The sequence below is a fragment of the Rhododendron vialii genome, chromosome 7a (genome assembly GCF_030253575.1).
Source record: "Rhododendron vialii isolate Sample 1 chromosome 7a, ASM3025357v1".
In the NCBI taxonomy this organism is placed as follows: Eukaryota; Viridiplantae; Streptophyta; class Magnoliopsida; order Ericales; family Ericaceae; genus Rhododendron; species Rhododendron vialii.
The window spans coordinates 39,053,983-39,072,600 of NC_080563.1; the positions used below are offsets into that span (position 1 = coordinate 39,053,983).

General features: G+C 36.4%; 1 protein-coding gene across 5 annotated transcripts; it reads right to left on the bottom strand.

Moving 5' to 3' along the window:
* Positions 1 to 6,297: 6,297 nt before the first annotated feature.
* On the bottom strand, positions 6,298 to 11,398 carry LOC131333344 (ABSCISIC ACID-INSENSITIVE 5-like protein 5). Of its 5 annotated transcripts, none has more exons than XM_058367810.1 (5): positions 11,281 to 11,398; positions 9,560 to 10,865; positions 8,037 to 8,108; positions 7,897 to 7,926; positions 6,298 to 6,621 (listed from the first exon to the last, which is right to left on the bottom strand). In XM_058367810.1, the coding sequence occupies exons 2-5, from the start codon at positions 10,661 to 10,663 to the stop codon at positions 6,547 to 6,549; spliced, it is 1,281 nt and encodes a 426-aa protein (XP_058223793.1). In that variant the 5' UTR covers positions 10,664 to 10,865; positions 11,281 to 11,398; the 3' UTR covers positions 6,298 to 6,546. The 5 variants fall into 5 exon arrangements, with proteins under 5 accessions (XP_058223793.1, XP_058223796.1, XP_058223795.1 ...); XM_058367813.1 differs by having other exon boundaries at positions 9,560 to 10,861; positions 11,281 to 11,321; XM_058367812.1 differs by having other exon boundaries at positions 11,179 to 11,287.
* Positions 11,399 to 18,618: the final 7,220 nt, after the last annotated feature.

The following is an 18,618-nucleotide window of genomic DNA, read 5'->3' on the forward strand; positions in this document are numbered from 1 at the left end:
GAGGCACAAAAATTTTCGAAACCGAAGAAATCAGTCCCCCTTTTATTTATGAAAGTTAATTGATGTTCTCGAGTCTATGCAGGCTCCGTTCCGAAAATTTTTTTAAAAAATAAATACTTATTTTGTCACTTTTCGTTAAAAAATAAGAAGGGTCATTCCATATAACCTCAATAAGAAGTTTATTTCACATTTTCAAACTCAAAAATAATGTAAATGAAAAAAAAATTCAATTTTTTTTGCACCGTATTAAAGATCTCAATGAGATCTATCAAACAAGATTTATAGTGGTAGGAAAATTATTTGCGTAAACACATGATTTTTGAGCTTGAAGTTGCCTTGTACAAAAAATAAGATTGTTGCTATGATAATGGGTGCCGGCGGAGGAAAATCGTACCGACGGCCGCGCCGGGCCATTTCCGGCCACTGGACGGCCGATCCGAGCCGTCCAAAAATTTTAAAAAAAAAAACCGAGGGGGCTGTTGTGGGAATCAACGACATCTAAGGTGTGTAGGGTGCTTGATCCGAGCACCCCTTTTTCGTGGTAGGAAAGTTATTTGCGTAAACACATGATTTTTTAGCTTGAAGTTGCCTTGTACAAAAAATAAGATTGTTACTATAATAATGGGTGCCGGCGGAGGAAAATCGTACTGGCGGCCGCGCCGGGCCATCTCCAGCCACTGAACGGCCGATCCGAGCCGTCCAAAAATTCTAAAAAAAAAAACCGAAGGGGCTAAAGCGGGAATCAACGGCATCCGAGGTGTGTAGGGTGCTTGATCCGAGCACCCATTTTTCGTACGAAAAAGGGGTGCTCGGATCAAGCACCCTACACACCTTAGATGTCGTTGATTCCTGCGATAGCCCCTCGGTTTTTTTTTTTAGAATTTTTGGACGGCTCGGATCGGCCGTCCGGTGGTCGGAGACGGCCCGGCGCGGCCGTTGGTACGATTTCCCTCCCCGGCGCCCATTGGTACCTATGTAAATTCTGAAAAAATAAGTACCACCTTCTTATTTTTTTGGAACAACCCTTATTATTGGACAAAAAATAAGTTCTTATTTATTTTCTGGAACGGACTCGTAACAAAACAGAAAACGAAGGTGATTGAACACTTCTACGCATACCTTTGGGCACCACCACATGGATTGCTTAGGACCTTTCAACATCATACATTTACTCGAGTTCCAAAAATACCAACTATTCAAGACAATGAATTTCACTTAATTGGTATTGTCCAAACGGTATTTTCGATACTTGTATAAAAAACAACTGATATTTTGACGTCTATCCGAAAACAAAAATATATAGTGTGAACTCAACCTAAGTGTATTGGTCCCATAAAGATGTGATGTTGGATACGTTTATAAGGTTAATGGAGCAACAACTACTTTTTTTTTTACTATTTCAAATGCACTTTTTATTTATTATCTTCCGTCCGTTAGCATTTTCCTTTTTATTTTCGTTATGATGATGTGTTCAAACAAAACTGAAAATAAAGTGGAGGGAGGGATCTATAATCTTTCTTTGGATTTCATTGACAGTTTGACAGTAAATGTTGACTGGAACATGAAGGTGGTTGTGGGGGCCCCCGGCTTTCACGTTTTTTTTTTTTTTGTCAAGCGGAAAATCACCGGCTTTCACGTTTTGTCAGACCAGGAACCTTACAACATCGAGAGATTATCCAGTATGCTTTATGCTCCAGAGCTTTTATGGTGCACCGTCAAGCTCATGGACCCCTCACACAGTCTGCAAACTAAGGCGCCGTTCCAGAACACCTTCTTAAAAAATAAGTACTTATTTTACATTTTCAAATTCAAAAATAATGTTAATGAAAAATAATTTTTCAATTTTTTTTTGCATCGTATTAAAGATTTCAATGAGATCTATCAAATAAGATCCATATTCATAGGAAAATAATTTGCGTAAGCACATGATTTTTGAGCTTGAAATTGCCTTCTTAAAAAATAAGTACTTATTTTCCTTTCCGGAACGGTTTCTAACTCCCTCCCTGTACAGCGTTGCAGATGAATTCGGATCGTTCAAAAGTATTTTCAGTCATTCGAACTAAAAACAAATTTTCTCATAAGAAAATTATTTTTTTTTTGAAAGAGTTTGTTTTCAATCTGAACCACTGATTGTTAGAATGGACGGTCCGAATGCCCCATGCAAGGCGCTCTATAGGGAGCTGTTTTATAACATCCCCAGGTCCGGTCATACATATTACTAGTTTAGTATTTGAATTCTTTTCTCTGTTTTGATTCAAGAGATGTTCAGACCAACTTATACACACCTTAATTATTTTCCTTTTGACCTAGACAAGGTAGACTATTCACACCATAATTAAAAAATTCACAAGATTTTTGTCTTGCAGCGTGATCCCAAGAGGTGTGAAGGGGATCTAGCCGACCTGGAGCACCGCATATTTTTATTTTCACCGCACATGGCTTTGGGAGAAACACGCTTGGTAGAAAAAATCTGATAGTAGCATAAATCATTTTCTTAAGTCAAATTTATTCTTTCTTTTTTTTTTTTTTTTTTGTTGTCAAGAGGCCTTAAAAAAAGACTTCCAATGATCAAGCTTAAAAAAAAAAAAAAAACTTTGACGTCATTTCTAAAAGGAAGTTGGCACAAAAATGGAAAAATTATTTGGGCAAAATACGGATTAACTCCCTGTGGTTTGAACGTTTTGCAGATGACCTTTCTGTGTATTACAAATGATCACTTCGCCTCTTTATGGTTTTGGAGTGAAGAATTGTCTGTTTATTACAAATGATCACTTCGCCTCTTTATGGTTTTGGAGTGAAGTGCAATTCTAACTCTGTTCGAATTTCGTGAGAAGATGCGTATAGACTATGGGTGTGAAGTGTAAACATTGCATAAATTATGTAGTCGAATTTTGTGACATGATTGCATATATATTGTGTTGGAAGTTGATTCTCAACAAACAACTGATTCAATTGGTTCAAAGGCGGTCGGACGAGTATCAAAATGTGGGAGTTATCGTGGTGGTCATCCTATGTCTTCTAATTGACAGGTTCCAGGAGGCGAATACGAGTTTTGTGAGGCGGAGTGGAAATGGGGTTGCCCGTAGCATTGCTCAAAAAATTGTGAGAGGTCGTAAGTGTTCAATGTAGGAGTTCAGGCCTCCGTTGTGGTTGTCATCTTCTCTTCATGGAATGGCTAGGTGGGATGCTATGGGGAAAAAATTCTTATCTGTTAATTTGTCAATTTTTATCTCGACAGGTTGTGGTGAAGTATTCTTTTATTTTGAGATTTATCGTGATTGGTAGACCTTGAATGCTCCCATTAAACGTAAAAATCTTGATTTTCTTGGGCGGAAGTACCAAAAAGATACGATGATGAATCACTATCAAAATAAGTGAATCATGCTATTCCACCTAACGCAATGGCTAGGTGGGATGCCATGGCCGAATTAATTCGACATCGCTCTCTGGATATTTGTATAATTATTCTACTATAGTCAGTCAAGAATTTTATTTATTTTAACAATTATAGCATTTCCACTATTTATAAAAATAAAATAATGGACAGCCTGTATTTTATTATGGTCAAACGAGATCACATGCTTAAAAGGCAAAAGTATAGCGCCATTTCACACACCGGGCCCGCCGGGACGTGATTACTTTATTTTTGGGGATTGATAAAATTTAAAGAACAAAAAAGAAAAAGAAAAAACTCGTTTTAAATAATGAAAGTCTCTAGATATATATATTTCATGTAAAAATATTTCGATAGGTTGCCAGTGGCAGAGGGACTTGAGTACAAGTATATATGGTCACTCGACCCTGCAAATATTTGATCATTTGCAGCCGAATTTTACAATTTCGACCCTTGAAGAAATTTATAAACTGCCTAAACTCACTTCAATTGCAAAGCAACCACAAACGTCTCTTCTTTTGTAGTGTTGAGATAGTATTACGTCTTTGAGACCAATTATGAAGCAAAATATGATACGCTTGACATAAGTTAGATGCAATTGGTGAGGTAGATATAATCCCGAAAACGTAAAATACACTCGACGCAAGAAAAAAATAACAGGATGGGTAGAAGAGGAGGCATAGGTTTCTTTTGGGAACGAAATCTCTACTGTACCATCAAATTTTGGGATGAAAAGTGGATTTGAGGATCTTCCACGAACTGCACCGTTTTCAAAGTATATAAGTTCATCCCTTCATAGAATCTCGTTGTGACACATTTCCAAAAAAAATTGGCAGGGGAAGGGGGGAGAGAAAAAGGTAAACCTTGATATAGATTTCATCAAAATAAATAATAGTTCAAAAAAGTCGGCGAGTAGCAGTACTGCAAATTAGATTCTCTGAAGGACCATATGTCTCTCTTAATTTTGATTTTTTATCGTATTTCTGTTGTTGACATTATGGCCGTGTTTTAGTCTCGGTGCTTGGGCGCTTCCGTGTGCAATCCCAACACGAAGATACGTAAGTTATTCGTTCCTGCCATTTTCCTCTTCGAATCCATGACCCAAAACATAGCCCAAAGGACATCAAATTTGACTCATGCCTGAAAAGAAAGATTGAAAACCTCAAAACCAATGCTAGAGAAAAACTAGATGACATAAAAGTCTGTTCAAACCTGGGGTCCCTTCACATCATAGCTACAAGAGTTTGAAACAAAAAGGAGGGAACCTCCAGTACTCCACTACATGTGAAGAAATAGACACTTTCCACAAATCCAAAAGAAGAGTGGCATTATTAGCTCCCTCAATAGAAGCAGTAATTCTTCGGTGCTCTTTGGGCAGCGTCATGTGGTGCCCCAACACTTTTTTTCACAACATATTTTTGAGGTGTTCATACACTTAGTATATACTAAGTCTCAAAGAAATGTGTGGTGGAATTAGGGTGTCGGGTATAACAAGCTTAGAAACAGAGGCAAATTTGACGACGGTTTGAATTCTAACGTTATTACCTCCGAAAATACTTTTACCGGTTTGAATTCTGACATTATATTAGTACTGTTGGAAACACTTTCATCGACGGTTTTGGGGGTTTTACCGGCAGTTATTAAATGCCGCTAAAGCTAAAATTTGTCGTTGTGTGTATTGGGGGTAATTAATTTTATGGAACTTGAGCATTTCAACTGGAAAATGCACAGGTACTATTTCGTACGTAACCTACGTGTACCTATAGCATTTCCAGTAGAAGTTATAAATTTTAGCATCAAAATGTTATTCACTCAAACAGACTCTAAATTCTTTTCTTTTGTATTGTTATGAATTTAAAACATAAGTTAACCTTTTCTCAGACATGCTATAATTTACAGTTGCCATCTAATTAATTAAAGGTTTTATTCTCAACCACATCTCACCTACTTCTGCTACTGAACTCATGTTCAGATTAATAGAAGAATCTGGGGAGAACAAGGTGGAAAGGTTTAAAATATAGAGCAGTGAGAAAAGGAGTAAGCAGTAATAGTCAACATTAGATGACAGGAGGATGGAAACATCAAAAGATATTAAGAAAAATCACTGCAGAAATTTTGGAAGGATGGAACATTTGCAGAGTACTCTTTTGAGAAGCAAGGGAATGCTCTATCATTTTGGAGAAGGCAATCTTCAAGACAGTCATCACAGTCACAAACATCAAAATATGTATGGGAGAGTTTCCGGAAGAAAGATTCCAGAAAAGCGGAAGAGCAACTAGCAGGAGAGCTCCTGGTCAAGCAAAAGAGCGACTGAAAGCGATTCACTGGATTGACCGACTTGTTTTCCTCCCTGATTGGCTTTATTGCCTGGAATGACTTCCCGAAGGAAAGGACTTAGTGCTGGTAGCAAGGGGAAAGGCAGAACAGGAACAGAAGTTCGAAAAGATGTTGGCCGGGTTGAACCATAACCATCAGGATATTGTTTCTGGATTCTGGAAATAGTATACTGGAAGGCCAGATGGTTGAAAGTGGCCATGGAACGAAACAAAAAGCACTGGTAAAAAAAAGAGAGAACAATTTTATCTGACATTTGCAGTTAAACTTCACCCTTCCAATTCGAAGAGTGGGTCAACAGGGGATAGAAATTTGAAGACTGGTTTAGCATTTTAAAGTTCTGCCGAAGCACTTAAAGTTTTACTAAACTTTCAAATTTGATACTCGATTTGATATTTGTTACCTCTGCATGCTCGTAAAATGATCTGCATTTGTTTCTTCATGTATGAGAAAAAGCTAAGGCCAATCATGAATTTCCGTGGATCAAAAAAAAAAAATCCTAAATTTCCATCCCTCAAAGGCTACCCGCAGTGGCGGAGCTAGGATTTTGACCCAGGGGCCGGGGCGGGTTTTTACTGATAAAGGACTGGCCATATATAATATGCTGAATCACATATAAACTACACAATGACCTATATGTTTGCTCCTTGGTCCCTTCTACTTCTCTAACTATGCAGTATGTTTATAGACAAGGCAGAAAGACTTCACCAAAACAGTGAGGACTAAGCTGCAACAAAACTCTCTTTTTATCTACAGTGGATACATGTTTCCCTTGCATATATACATCTAGCTACCATTTATCTACGTATATACGGCCTTCACCATGGTCCGGTTAGTGTTCGCCTCAGGCATCGTCTCTTACCTCCCTGCTGCATACTCCTCATCTCTGAAACCTGAATAGTGAAAAAAAAAAAGCGGAGAATCAAATTAAGTTCAACCATTTAAAAGAAAAAAAGTCTCGAGTTGCAAGGATAATTTGTCGTCGTGTGAAGAAAGAGGGAGAGAGTAGAAGTGCAAGTAGGATGGAGTGGATGCTTGTGAACCTGTGTTATAAGTACAAATGTGGCATTGTACTGAGAAGCATAACTCATAGCCATAAAAAAAGATTGGGCGTCCATCGTTTCTAGAAATTTCTCAAAAAATGTACATATCAAAAGATGCTAGTACTCCACAACCAGCAACGCTTGTGGGATGAATGCTGTCTGATTAACAAATTGAAAATGGTGAGGGCACCGTCTGGCTCTAGCTAAACTACACAACAGGAACGCGAAAATGAGTCATTCCACCTTTCATTCCCCATGCCAAATGGTCTTTTGTTTTGTTTTTTTTAAACCAGAGACACCTTTACAGACTACATGGGTATGAGTAAAGGAAATGTGTACAGCATGTCTAGTTGGGCATACACCCTCGGTGCATGGCATCATATAACAATTCGTAAAGCTGATCCTTCTTAGTCTGTAATCAACAGCTCACCCTTACAACATAGAAGAAAGATGTCGAAAAAATGGAATACGGTAGTGCTTGGTGTCCTTTGACATGAGTAGTCGAATCCAACACCAAGATACGTACCTGAACCCACCACTCATACCAGGTTCATGCTGTCAACAACCCCAACAGCATATGCAGAAAATGGTTGTGTTTTTACCGAAAAAAACTTAGCAGTCAATTACTAAAGCACATGCAACTTAAGTCCGAAGCATTGCAACATGTTTCTGAAGCTTAAAAGATATCAGAATCACAGGTTCAAAGAGAACCAAATCCCGATCCTTCGTCAAAACTACAATCCAAAACGTGGGAATCGAGAATTTAGCATCTAAAATGGATTAAAAAGCAACTATGTGCTATGTTCGGTTAATTTTAGGTGCGTGAAACAAACAATTAGAGTGTCAGTATGAAGAAAGTACAAGACACAGGCCTAGCAACATTTTAAGGACCAAAATAGTATGCAATGAAGGAATCAACATTCAATTGATTCTTTGAAGGGGATGTGGCAAAGAACGATATTTATGACCTAGCCAATCAAAATAAAGGAGCTGGAAAGTATTACTGATGACCTAAGAAGAAAGTAGGAGAAGATAGGTATGCATATAACTTTATAAGAGAAACTAGACAGCCATAACTTCATTAGTGATCGAATCCACATTTACGAAAAGGCATACGCAGCATACCTGATTTTTCTGCCTCTCGAATATTACTGCCTGTTAACATTCAAACTTTTGTTAATGATGGTTGCTACATGGATCGGACGCCGGCACAACTACCAAAAAGTCAGAGAACAAAAAGTAGCATATGGTGTGTCAAGAGTTACCTGTTTCTTGCGTAATTCTTCGTTTTCATTTTTCAGGGTTGCAACTTCTGCTTCCAACTCAGTAGTATAGGCCTGATAACAGCCGAAACAGAATAAGTACAACAAATTCTAAACATTTATTCTGATCAAAACAACATGATCGATGGTGTTCTTAAAATAAATCATAGTTCTCCGTGGTCACCACTTACCAGTGTTCCGTATACATAGAAAAAGAGTTAATTGGTTCTAAACTAGTTCAATGTGTAGACAAATTCATGCCGCAAAGTTTCAATCAATATTATGGTATTAGGCTTATACCCATTACCTTGAAATGAATGAGATACTAAGAACTTTTCATGGGAGTAGCCTCTCAGAACTTTTCATCTCTTGTTATATCAGATTGCTATCACATTATCATTCTGCTGCATAAGATATCCATCCATTCTCTCGCAAACAGTGGTGCAGCATGTCCATTTGTGATAAAAGCAGAGTGTTAACAGAAGCAAAATTCAAAAAAGCTACAAGAACACGGAATTTATCATCTTTTTTTCCTTTTTACAGTGCCAAAGTTTTGGTTTCCTTTGCACAGTATCTGCTAAGATATTTAAAATATATAGTTGTTAAATTGGAAAAATAAGGCATCTTCCTTGGTTCAAAAATTTCAGCTTCTTTTTTCTTACTCCAAGCGCATCATAAACACAGGCCAACTTTGCAGTTGTTCTGTCCGGGAAGTTACATCACCAAAATATGGTGGCACTACTGTATCAAGAGCACAATGAAGGTGAAGGTATTATTACTCAACGATCAACATTGTCGACTAGAACCATTATTAAGCATGGCAGAAAAAATCAAGAGAAAACTGGTTGTAAATTCCAATGACAACACAAAATACTGAAACCCAACACTAGAAAGTATTCCCAGATAACCAGGCGGTCCTTAATCCGCCTTGTTTCATAAATCCATCTCTTATGATGATCATTCAATACTGTTAGAGCAGTTGTAAAGCCATTTACAAACTAAACAGCCCTAAACTGCCACTATGTGTTTGTGCAATTGAGTATCCTATGTTTTCGGGATGTGATACTATGTTTTCGAGATGTTAACAGAAAGGGGTTGGATCAAAGAAAGAAGACAATCCACAAATGAATATAACTCAGTAGGAAGTAGACTTAGACACATGAGAAAAGTTTATCTGTTTATGTTTATCAACTCGTCAAATACCCATCGAATCTTTCCAAAACTCTCGGACTTTTCGTTGGCGAGAATCTCATGGACAGCATTGGTTTGAGAGACAAAACAAGTTCCATAATCATGCGATCACTATGAGTTCTAAAGTAAGATTTACAGTTGATCCAGTGATTCCACAATTACATCTGGAGTACCATTTATTTAAATTGGATAAAGTGGCAGGTCCATTGGTGACCATCGAAACTTGTAAATGTGCATACAAAAGTCAGAAGATTCACTCTATACTCAAATCAAAGAAGCAGATACATGAACAACAACAACAACAACATGCTGATATATAAGCTAATGGCATTCACCTGCTTACGAGCCCGTGATCTTGAAGCCGATTCCCTGTTCTTTATCATCCTTCTCTGTCTCCTCTCAACAACCTTCTCCACATCTCTACTGCATCTTCGTCCCCGTAAACCCCCATTATTAAACACGTAAGGAACCGGCGACACAGAAGAGGTATCCCCTCTAGTCTTCCCAAGCCCATCTGAAACCGGGGAATCCACTGCAACTGCAACTCCACCAGGCCCCAAACCACTTATCCCCCAATTACCATTTATCGACTGTTCCGTAATTCCAACAATCCCACCCCCAATTCTTGGGCTACCCAATTGAGTACTAATTGGTATAGCCATGGGGTTGGCATAAGCCAGATTAGATTGCTTGGGAAAAAGTTGTTGCTGCTGTTGTGGCATGAAAATCTGCTGCTGTGCTGATCTAACCCCATTCACATTCACTGGTAATTTAGAAGTTTGCTTACTAGCATCAGGAATCCTATTTCCCATCAATCCCAAGTTTGGATTTGCGACATTCATCTGTTGAAACCCGAATCCTGAGGCACTATTAGCACTAGAACGCAAAAAATCCCCAAACAAAGCACTATTATTTGGTTTTCCCTGAAATTGAGCGTCCTCCCTCACAACACCAGCTCTCACCAAGAACTCTTCAAGTGTGATCTCTCCCAACGTTCGTTGTCTCTCTGGCAAAATCGATCCTCCTCCTCCAACACCACCACCACTACGACCACCATTGGCTTCGTTCCCACCACCACTTTCCTTACCTAAATCTCTCCAGACTTCATCGACGGTCTTCTGACTCAGGGTCCGGGGCAACGTTAAGGAGCCTTGCCTCTGCAAATACCCACTAGGGGTATCTGCTTCTTGCCCAATATTAGCTATCCCCATGGTGGTTTGGATCTCCTCAGCACTCCAAATGTTCTTCAACAGTTCATCCATGTTCATTGACCCAAAATCCTTTCCACCCCCACCCAAGGAACTCTGAAACTCATCAAATGTTAAGGTATAAACCGATGATTGTCGCGCCAAAGGGAAAGTCCCCGGTGGCCTCCCACCACCACCGGCTCCCCCGTCCCCCAGCGGCTCATTTCCAAATCCAAAGTTTCTAAAGTTCATATTTGGGTTCCCTTCACTAAATTGTCCGAAGTCAGTTTCAGAAGCTGATCATATCCAAGCTTAATCAAACGGATTCCATGATCTCTCTCTCTGTCTCTGCCTCAATATCTATGTTTCCACATAGGATGGGTGTAAAGCTAGGCAAATTGGTTCTGCGCCAAAGAGCATACGATTGTGTTGGTTGCAAGAGATGTGAATCTGCCTGTCCAACGCGTAATCATGAACAGATTGAATTGAACAAGAAGAGGAGTAGAAATTTCAGAATTGTTTGCTTAAACCCAATATGACTACAAGCAAGAAACTTCTGTACCAATATGCAAATCCATACATCATACATACAAGCAGCAAGTTTAGAACTCAAATCCCATATGCATGTCAAATTCAAACCATGTTCACATGTATACCACTCTCTCTACATTTCTAAATGCATATGGTCTTCAAAACCATAAACATAACTAGAAAAATTTACAAAAAAGGAAACGAAAGCAGAAAAGGAAGGAAGAATGCGATTTTACCAAGCCAAGATCCAAGAACCCAACTTTCCTTTTTTGAACTGACCAAAAGACCAACCGTAGAAAAAAAGTTTTGCTTGAATATGAAGGGACAGTTTTTATTACCTGTTTTTTTTTTCTTCTGCGACCTTTTTTCTTTCTTTGTAGGAATGGCGAAAATGGTGGGGATAAAAATGGAGTTTATAGAAGGCATTAGAGAATATCCAAAAAGCAATAAGGTCGTTGTGGGGGGTAACGTGGTCCAATCGGGATGAGGTATAAATGTGACCTTTTAATCAATCATAGTCAATAATATGGAAACATACCGGCCGTCCACGTTTCTTGATTTGAACGGTTTTAGGTGACTTTTTTTTTTTGTTTGTTCAAAAAAATTCGCATTTGTTAGTTTTACGTTAAATTTTTGTGTATTAGTATTAATTTGTCTCAACTAGATGAATCGGAAAAGTGAATTTCTCTTTACTTTTATCCAAATATTTTTAAAAATATTCAAGACAAAATTCAAAAAGCCTCAAAAGCCCATTTTTGTATGCGGGGTGGATACTCACGCGTGCATGTGAAGGTATCGATCGAGTAGGTGAGATAAGATTTTAGACGAGTAGACCAAGTAGGTGAGATGAGATTTGACCGGAGCAGAGAGTCGACGACGTGAGGTTAAGGCTGTAAACAAGCAGCAAGGTAGTTGTGGGTGGAAACGTGGTCCAATCGGATAAAAAAATCGAGTTTAGAAAAGGAAAGCATTAGAGAATATCCAAAGGCAAAAAGCATTAGAGAACGGTTTTAGGTGACCTTTTTTTTTTTTGTTTTCGAGATGACTACTGGTAGAGTTTAGAGTCGACTTCTGGTGGAGTTTAGAGATCTCTTTGGGAATTTATTCTATTTGTACTTATTTCCTCCGTCTCAAATTGGATGTCAATTTTTGATATTCGTGTCAATTTCAATTCTTTATATATTTGAATATGGATATCAAAAAATATGCAATATGAATTTTGTTTTATAGTTCTCGATTAGTTCTATTATACAAAGTTTTCAAACACATGAAAAACATTATAGATTGAAAGACATAAGCGACGAAAAATGATACGAGTTTCAAAAATTGTCATCCATTTTGAGACGGAAGGAGTACAACTATAAACAATAGCATCAGGATGTATTGCGCCAAAAAACGACGCCAAAAACCGTTCTGAATACATACTCATTATTTGTGAGGTTCACACGCGCACACACTAAACAGTGTATAATAAGTCCCATAGATGATATCACTATGATATCATTATGTGCGCATTTGTGTGTGCCTATACTTTTTGGTTGACTGTCGTTTTCGAATTTGTAAAGAACCTTGACAAAAATAGAGGATAAGAGTAAATAGTTAACTATTGCTTTTGCACTCTACCTTAGCTCCCGTTCAGATAACAATAAATGATGGGAAATGATGAAAAACCAATTTTTATCACAAATTTTGGCATGTTTAGTTACCAAGAAAATAGTGAAAATCTCAGAAATACTTTTTTTTAGTAAGACTCATTTTCCCCCAAAACGCATCCTGCAAAAAAAGTAGTAGAAATTTATTATTATGGGAAAATTTCCTCACAATCAAATAAATTTTCCTTTGTCAAGTGAATGCTCATAGAAAATTTTTTATTTTTTATTTTACTTCACTTCAATTCACTTTTTTTAGGATTAACTTCCCGCGTAACATTTTTGACAAATGAACAAAGACCGAGAGTTGCTCTCTTTTTGGACATGGCAATAGTTAATGGGTCAGTGTGTTAACAGTGGTAATAGGGGAAATGGGCTAGTGAATTTTGAAATCACCACAAGTACACGAAGCATAAGATTATAAATACATTGTGTTATTAGATACAATTGATGCTTGTTATATGATTGAGGGACTCATCACATGTGGATGGTGTTAGAAATATGTTTAGCTCCAATAAAAGGTTATAAGTTTGTGTCTGGTTTTCTTCAGTTGTTTGTGGGCTGCTCCGGCAATGGTGCTTCTCGCCGGTTTGTAATGGCTGCTCCTCGGTGTTTCTCCTTTGTCCGCGTGTTAAGGGGATAGTAATGACCAGTGATGGTAACGTCCTCTCTCGGCTTGGCGGATTTCATCGGCTCGTGGGTTAGCCGCTTATGCCCTTATCGTTTTGTGCGCTTATTGTAATCCAGGATTTTGATTTTTGGAGTTTTCGATGCTTGTTCTTGGGGTGATATCCCCATACTTGTGTGGTTTTCTCTGTAATTGATCCTCTGGATCTTTTTTCGATAATGGCAATCAAGTTTGTTGTTCAAAAAAAAAAAACATGAGTATTATCCAAAAGTCCAAGTTTTCAGCCTTAACTATCAAGCATGTGCTAACTGTCTTCCCCAAACCTACCAAAAAAAGGCAAGAGATCAAGAAATTTCACATCATACAATCCAGCATCAAAGATAAGCCCAAATTAAGGAATCCAAGTTGGACGGTGAAGTATTTGCCAACTCTACAAAAGACAAAAACTCTTTCCTCTCCTTTTCAAAGTGTTTCATTATTGCCCCTGGACAAAGATGGGACTAGGAAGTATAGATGCTCCTACGATCAGGGATGTCCTATTAGAGTATCCACGATTGACATAACCAAAAGTACCAAGTTTTTAAAATTAATAATGTTGCTGTAAAATATGACTCATAATGCTATAATCAAATTTAACAACCTCCTTAAAAATAATCAAATTTTAAATTTTGGATAATCAAAACTAACAACATTTTACCAATAACCAGATTTAATGAACCTTACATTCTCAATCAAATGCATACATCATTACAAAAAAAAAAAAAAAAAGTTCTATCTCTTCCCTTTTCCCCTCTCTCTCTCTCTTTTTTTTTTCAACAATGTTTTCAAAAAAAATATTTTACTTATTTTTTTTTTAAAAACTGTTTTCCCCCAAAAATTATTTTCTAACTATTTTTAAAAAATATTTTTATACAAAAGAATTGTTCTGTTTTTTAAAAATTGTTTTGTATAAAACCTTTTCTTATATAAAAAATATTTTTTCAAAAATCGTAATTACACAAAAGCTATTTTTCTTAAAATTGTTTTTCTTTTTTAAAAAAAATCCAAAAAAGGTTAAAAAATTATTGTCTATTTCTAATAAGTAGTTTTTATTAGTCTCAAAATTATTTTTAGAAAAAATTATTTCTATGTTCACAGTTATTAGTTTTTTTTGTAATTTAAAACAGCGATGTGACAACTTTTGGTTATTCAATTTTGATTATGCCATTATGGACCTCTACATTGCTAACCTTAGCAATCTCTTAAACGGATAATCAAAAGCTGATGTGGCAACTTTTGGCTATCCATTTTTAATTATAGCATTGTGGATACCCTTAGGTACTTGTGATATCATGTATATTATCTTTTTATGTTTTATGTTTTTTAAATCATTGTCTTATATAAAAAATTGAGATCTATTAAATATGATTCATATTGCATATTTTTAGCAATATACGTCGAGAGATATAAGTAGTTGAAAATGCACGCAAAATCGTAGTGGACAATTAAATAAGGACGGATGGAGTATTTTTTAAGCACTTATTTTTCACTTTACGGGGACAGGTTATTCTTTCATAATACATCACATCTAATTCAAAAAATAAGTACTTATTTTACCGATTAGAAAATAAGTACTTATTTTAGTTAGTAGAACATGATCTAAATCTTCCAAAAATAAGTTAAAGTGTACACAAAGTGACTGGAACATCCGTTATTACAAAACCATTGAGCCTCCATCCTAATCAGTTATACTTTATATTTACATAATCGTTGAATTTTATCCAAGGGAAATGATTTTGCCACACCATTTTTTGATAATGCCACATCCTGTAAGTGTATTTTTTTGGTGCAAAAAAATACCCTTGTAGGATGTAAAAAAAATACACTTGTAGGATATGACATTATCAAAAAATGGTGTGGCAAAATCACTACCCTTATCGAATTATCATGATCTTTTGCAAATACTTTGGCACATGGCTTGGTCTTTGTTCTTCAATTGTTGTCAGGTTCTTATTGTATAATCAGAGACCTCTCAAATCAAAGATACGTGTCTGTTTTTTAACGTGGTTAGGTAAGATACAAAAGATGGTCGGTTTGGTGGTTATTGAGCACTGAATTGAATAATCCCCTCACACCCAAATAGTAATATTTAGCACTTTCCAGTTTATTTGGACACGTAGCTAGGCCTTTAGATAATTCAGACCACCACTCAGACGATGACACGTGTTTTAAATTAAAAACCAATTTTTCTACCCGCGTTAAGGTCAATCAAATCCCATTACTTAAACCGAAACGCTCACGAGCTTTTATCATCTGATATTATGCAACGAGGAGGATATGAACTAGTAATGAATCGAATTTCCCTAAATGTCAATAGAATATTTTATCATTGCGTTGAGGAACTTGAGGAAGCTGTGAAAGAACTTATGAAGAAGTTTTTCTTCGCTTTTTTTAGACATGAGGAAAGTGTCTTTAATTTTTCCATAAGCAGAAACCGGAAAATAAGCAGTTAATGTATCAGTCGAAGTACGCTTAAATTGACCCGAACACCTGTTCTGATGTTTTCACATGGGCTCATAAGATTCATAACTGTAGGCCCAATACTCATATTCATTTTCTGATAGCCCACAAGTGACTTTAAAAGTCCATGAATCCAAACCCCTATTTTGGTGATCCTATAGCCCAGTCTAAAGCCTCAAAAAGCCCACAAACAAAAAAAGATTCACTGCAAATCCAATTACCACTATCATACAAGTTAAAGCAGATTTTTTAACTTGGCCCAAAAAAAAGAAGTTAAAAGCAGATTTCTGACAATTTTTGCAGCGGAAAAGCTACAACAAAAATATTACTGTACAATAGGAAAAAGCAATTGCGTGTTTTTGGCATCGTCACGTGGTATTCTAACACCCTTATCCACCACATATATATTCATGTTACGCTCAGGACTATAAGTGTATGAACCTCAAATAAATTTGTGGTGGAGAACGAAGTTCAGACGTCGCGTGTCTCAGAACCACTGGTTAGGTTTTTTTTTTGGTAAGTAACCACTGATTAGGTTGCCAGTTGATACTTGTTTCCAACCTAACCATTTGTACTTGGGGTACACAAGGTCATAGACTGCATGGTTTTTGTTTTTACTCAAATGGAAGAGTTGCTTCAAGAGTCTACTACTAAGGACTTGTTTGTTTAGGGATATGGAGATGAGAGATTGAGAGGAGAAGACGAAGGAAGATGGTGGAAAAGGGGGAAATCGAAAGTCAATATTATTAAAATAGTTAAATTAGAACATTGGAAAACGAGTTAAACTCCTACCTCCAAAGACCTAAGTGCACATCCTGATGCTGTTGGCCCGGACAGGATTAGAAGGATAATATAAGTGGAGCAGATTTCATATTGCCTCCATCAAGAACGTGTACTCTGAGACTCGAGAGAACCTAGCTAATAATTGGCCACCAAATTAACTGCGTCCATACAAAAGTACTACTAGGGATTAGTACGAGAACAAATTCAGAAATGAATGCCATGTGTGGTTATATCACAGGGAAAATTTCAAAAAAATCCATGAACTTTCTGACAACTCTAAAAAAAACACCTGAACTTTCACTATTAACAAAAAAACACCTAAACTTAGCATTCCGTTAACAATTAGACCCCTGCCGTCCAATTCCGTTAGTTTGTAACGGATGGAGCTAACGGAAGGCGTAAACTTTTTTTTTTTTACTTTTTACATTCAAAAATTACTTTTAACTCTTTTTTTTATTGGTAAATAAATATGCAATAAAGTTCTTTTTTTCTTATTATTTATCGAAAATTACTTTAACCCTATTTTTTATTTTCAAAGTTAACGCCTTCCGTTAGCTCCATCCGTTACAAACTAACGGAATTGGACGGCAAGGGTCTAATTGTTAACGGAATGCTAAGTTCAGGTGTTTTTTTGTTAATAGTGAAAGTTCAGGTGTTTTTTTGCGAGTTGTCAAAAAGTTTAGGGTTTTTTTTTGAAATTTTCCCTATATCACAATCAAAACAGAGACATTTTCTCCATTTATTGATGTCTTTCTGCATCAGTTGGGGGAAAAACACCTTTCCATAAGATATTTGTACAGTAGTTGAAGATCTTGTGGGATTCTTATTCTTCTAGTAGTTAAATTAAAGATCTTATTGACAGATATTTTGTTGATAAAAGTTTGGTAGGAAGTACAAAAGCTTTCTGATATTTGTTCATTTAGGATTTATCTGTCAATCAAATAAAATAAAAAAAATCCAAGAAACGGGAAGTTTTCGCTGAAATTACTAGAGAAGATTCCTTTTTTTTTTTTTTTCTTTTTGTGAATGGAGAAAGCTCATTTCAAAGCCGAACGGTACTCAATGGAGAAAATTCCTGAGCCGTCATTGAGTATCTTTATCAGATTGAAATTCCTCGTCATTTAGTGTACAACATTACATACGTCAATAATAGTATTTACGTTATCGTCACAATACAAGAAAGATACGTACCACGAATAATTGCACACATTTTGCCACATTAAGTTAATAGTATTCAGATGATCAACCATATTATTAACCCAAATGAACCAAAATGCATTGACTATATTATAAAGTTTCTCTTGACAAAGCGTCACGATCACCTCAGCCATTCCTTGTAGAAAATACGTGGGATTCTTATGCTAGTTAATTAAAGATCTCATTGACAGATATTTTTTGTTGATAAAAGTTTGGTAGGAAGTACAAAAGCTTTCTGATATTGTTCATTGAGGATTTATCTGTCAATCAAATTTAAAAAAAAAATCCAAGAATTGGGGAGTTTTCGCTGAAATTACTAGAGAAGATTCCTTTTTTTCTTTTTTAAACGGAGAAAGTTCATTTCGAAGCCAAACGGTACTCAATGGAGAAAATTCTTGAGCCATGATTAAGTATCTTCATCAGATAGAAACTCCTCGTCATTTAATGTACAACTTTACATACGTCAATAATAGTATTTACGTTATCATAACAATACAAGAAAGGTACGTACCACGAATAGTTACACATATTTTGCCACATTAAATTAATAGTATTCAAATGATCAACCATATTATTAACCCAAATGAACCAAAATGCATCGACTATATTATTAAGCTTCTCTTGACAAAGCGTCACGATCACCTCAGCCCGCCCTTGTAGAAAAGAAATAACCTACCGTAAGTCCCATATTAATAATCTCTATATATAGCACATACTATATGCAGATGAAAAATATCTCATTTTCAGATTACTGGAATAATTAATTAATATTGTTGGTGATATATATGCTTGTCACTATCTCCTTTTTAACAAACATCAAACACTTCAGCTTCGAAGATAACGTACGTTTGCTTCTGGTATATTCCACTATCCATTTATAGAATTATTGTTTACAGAACAACTCTATAAATACTTGTCCT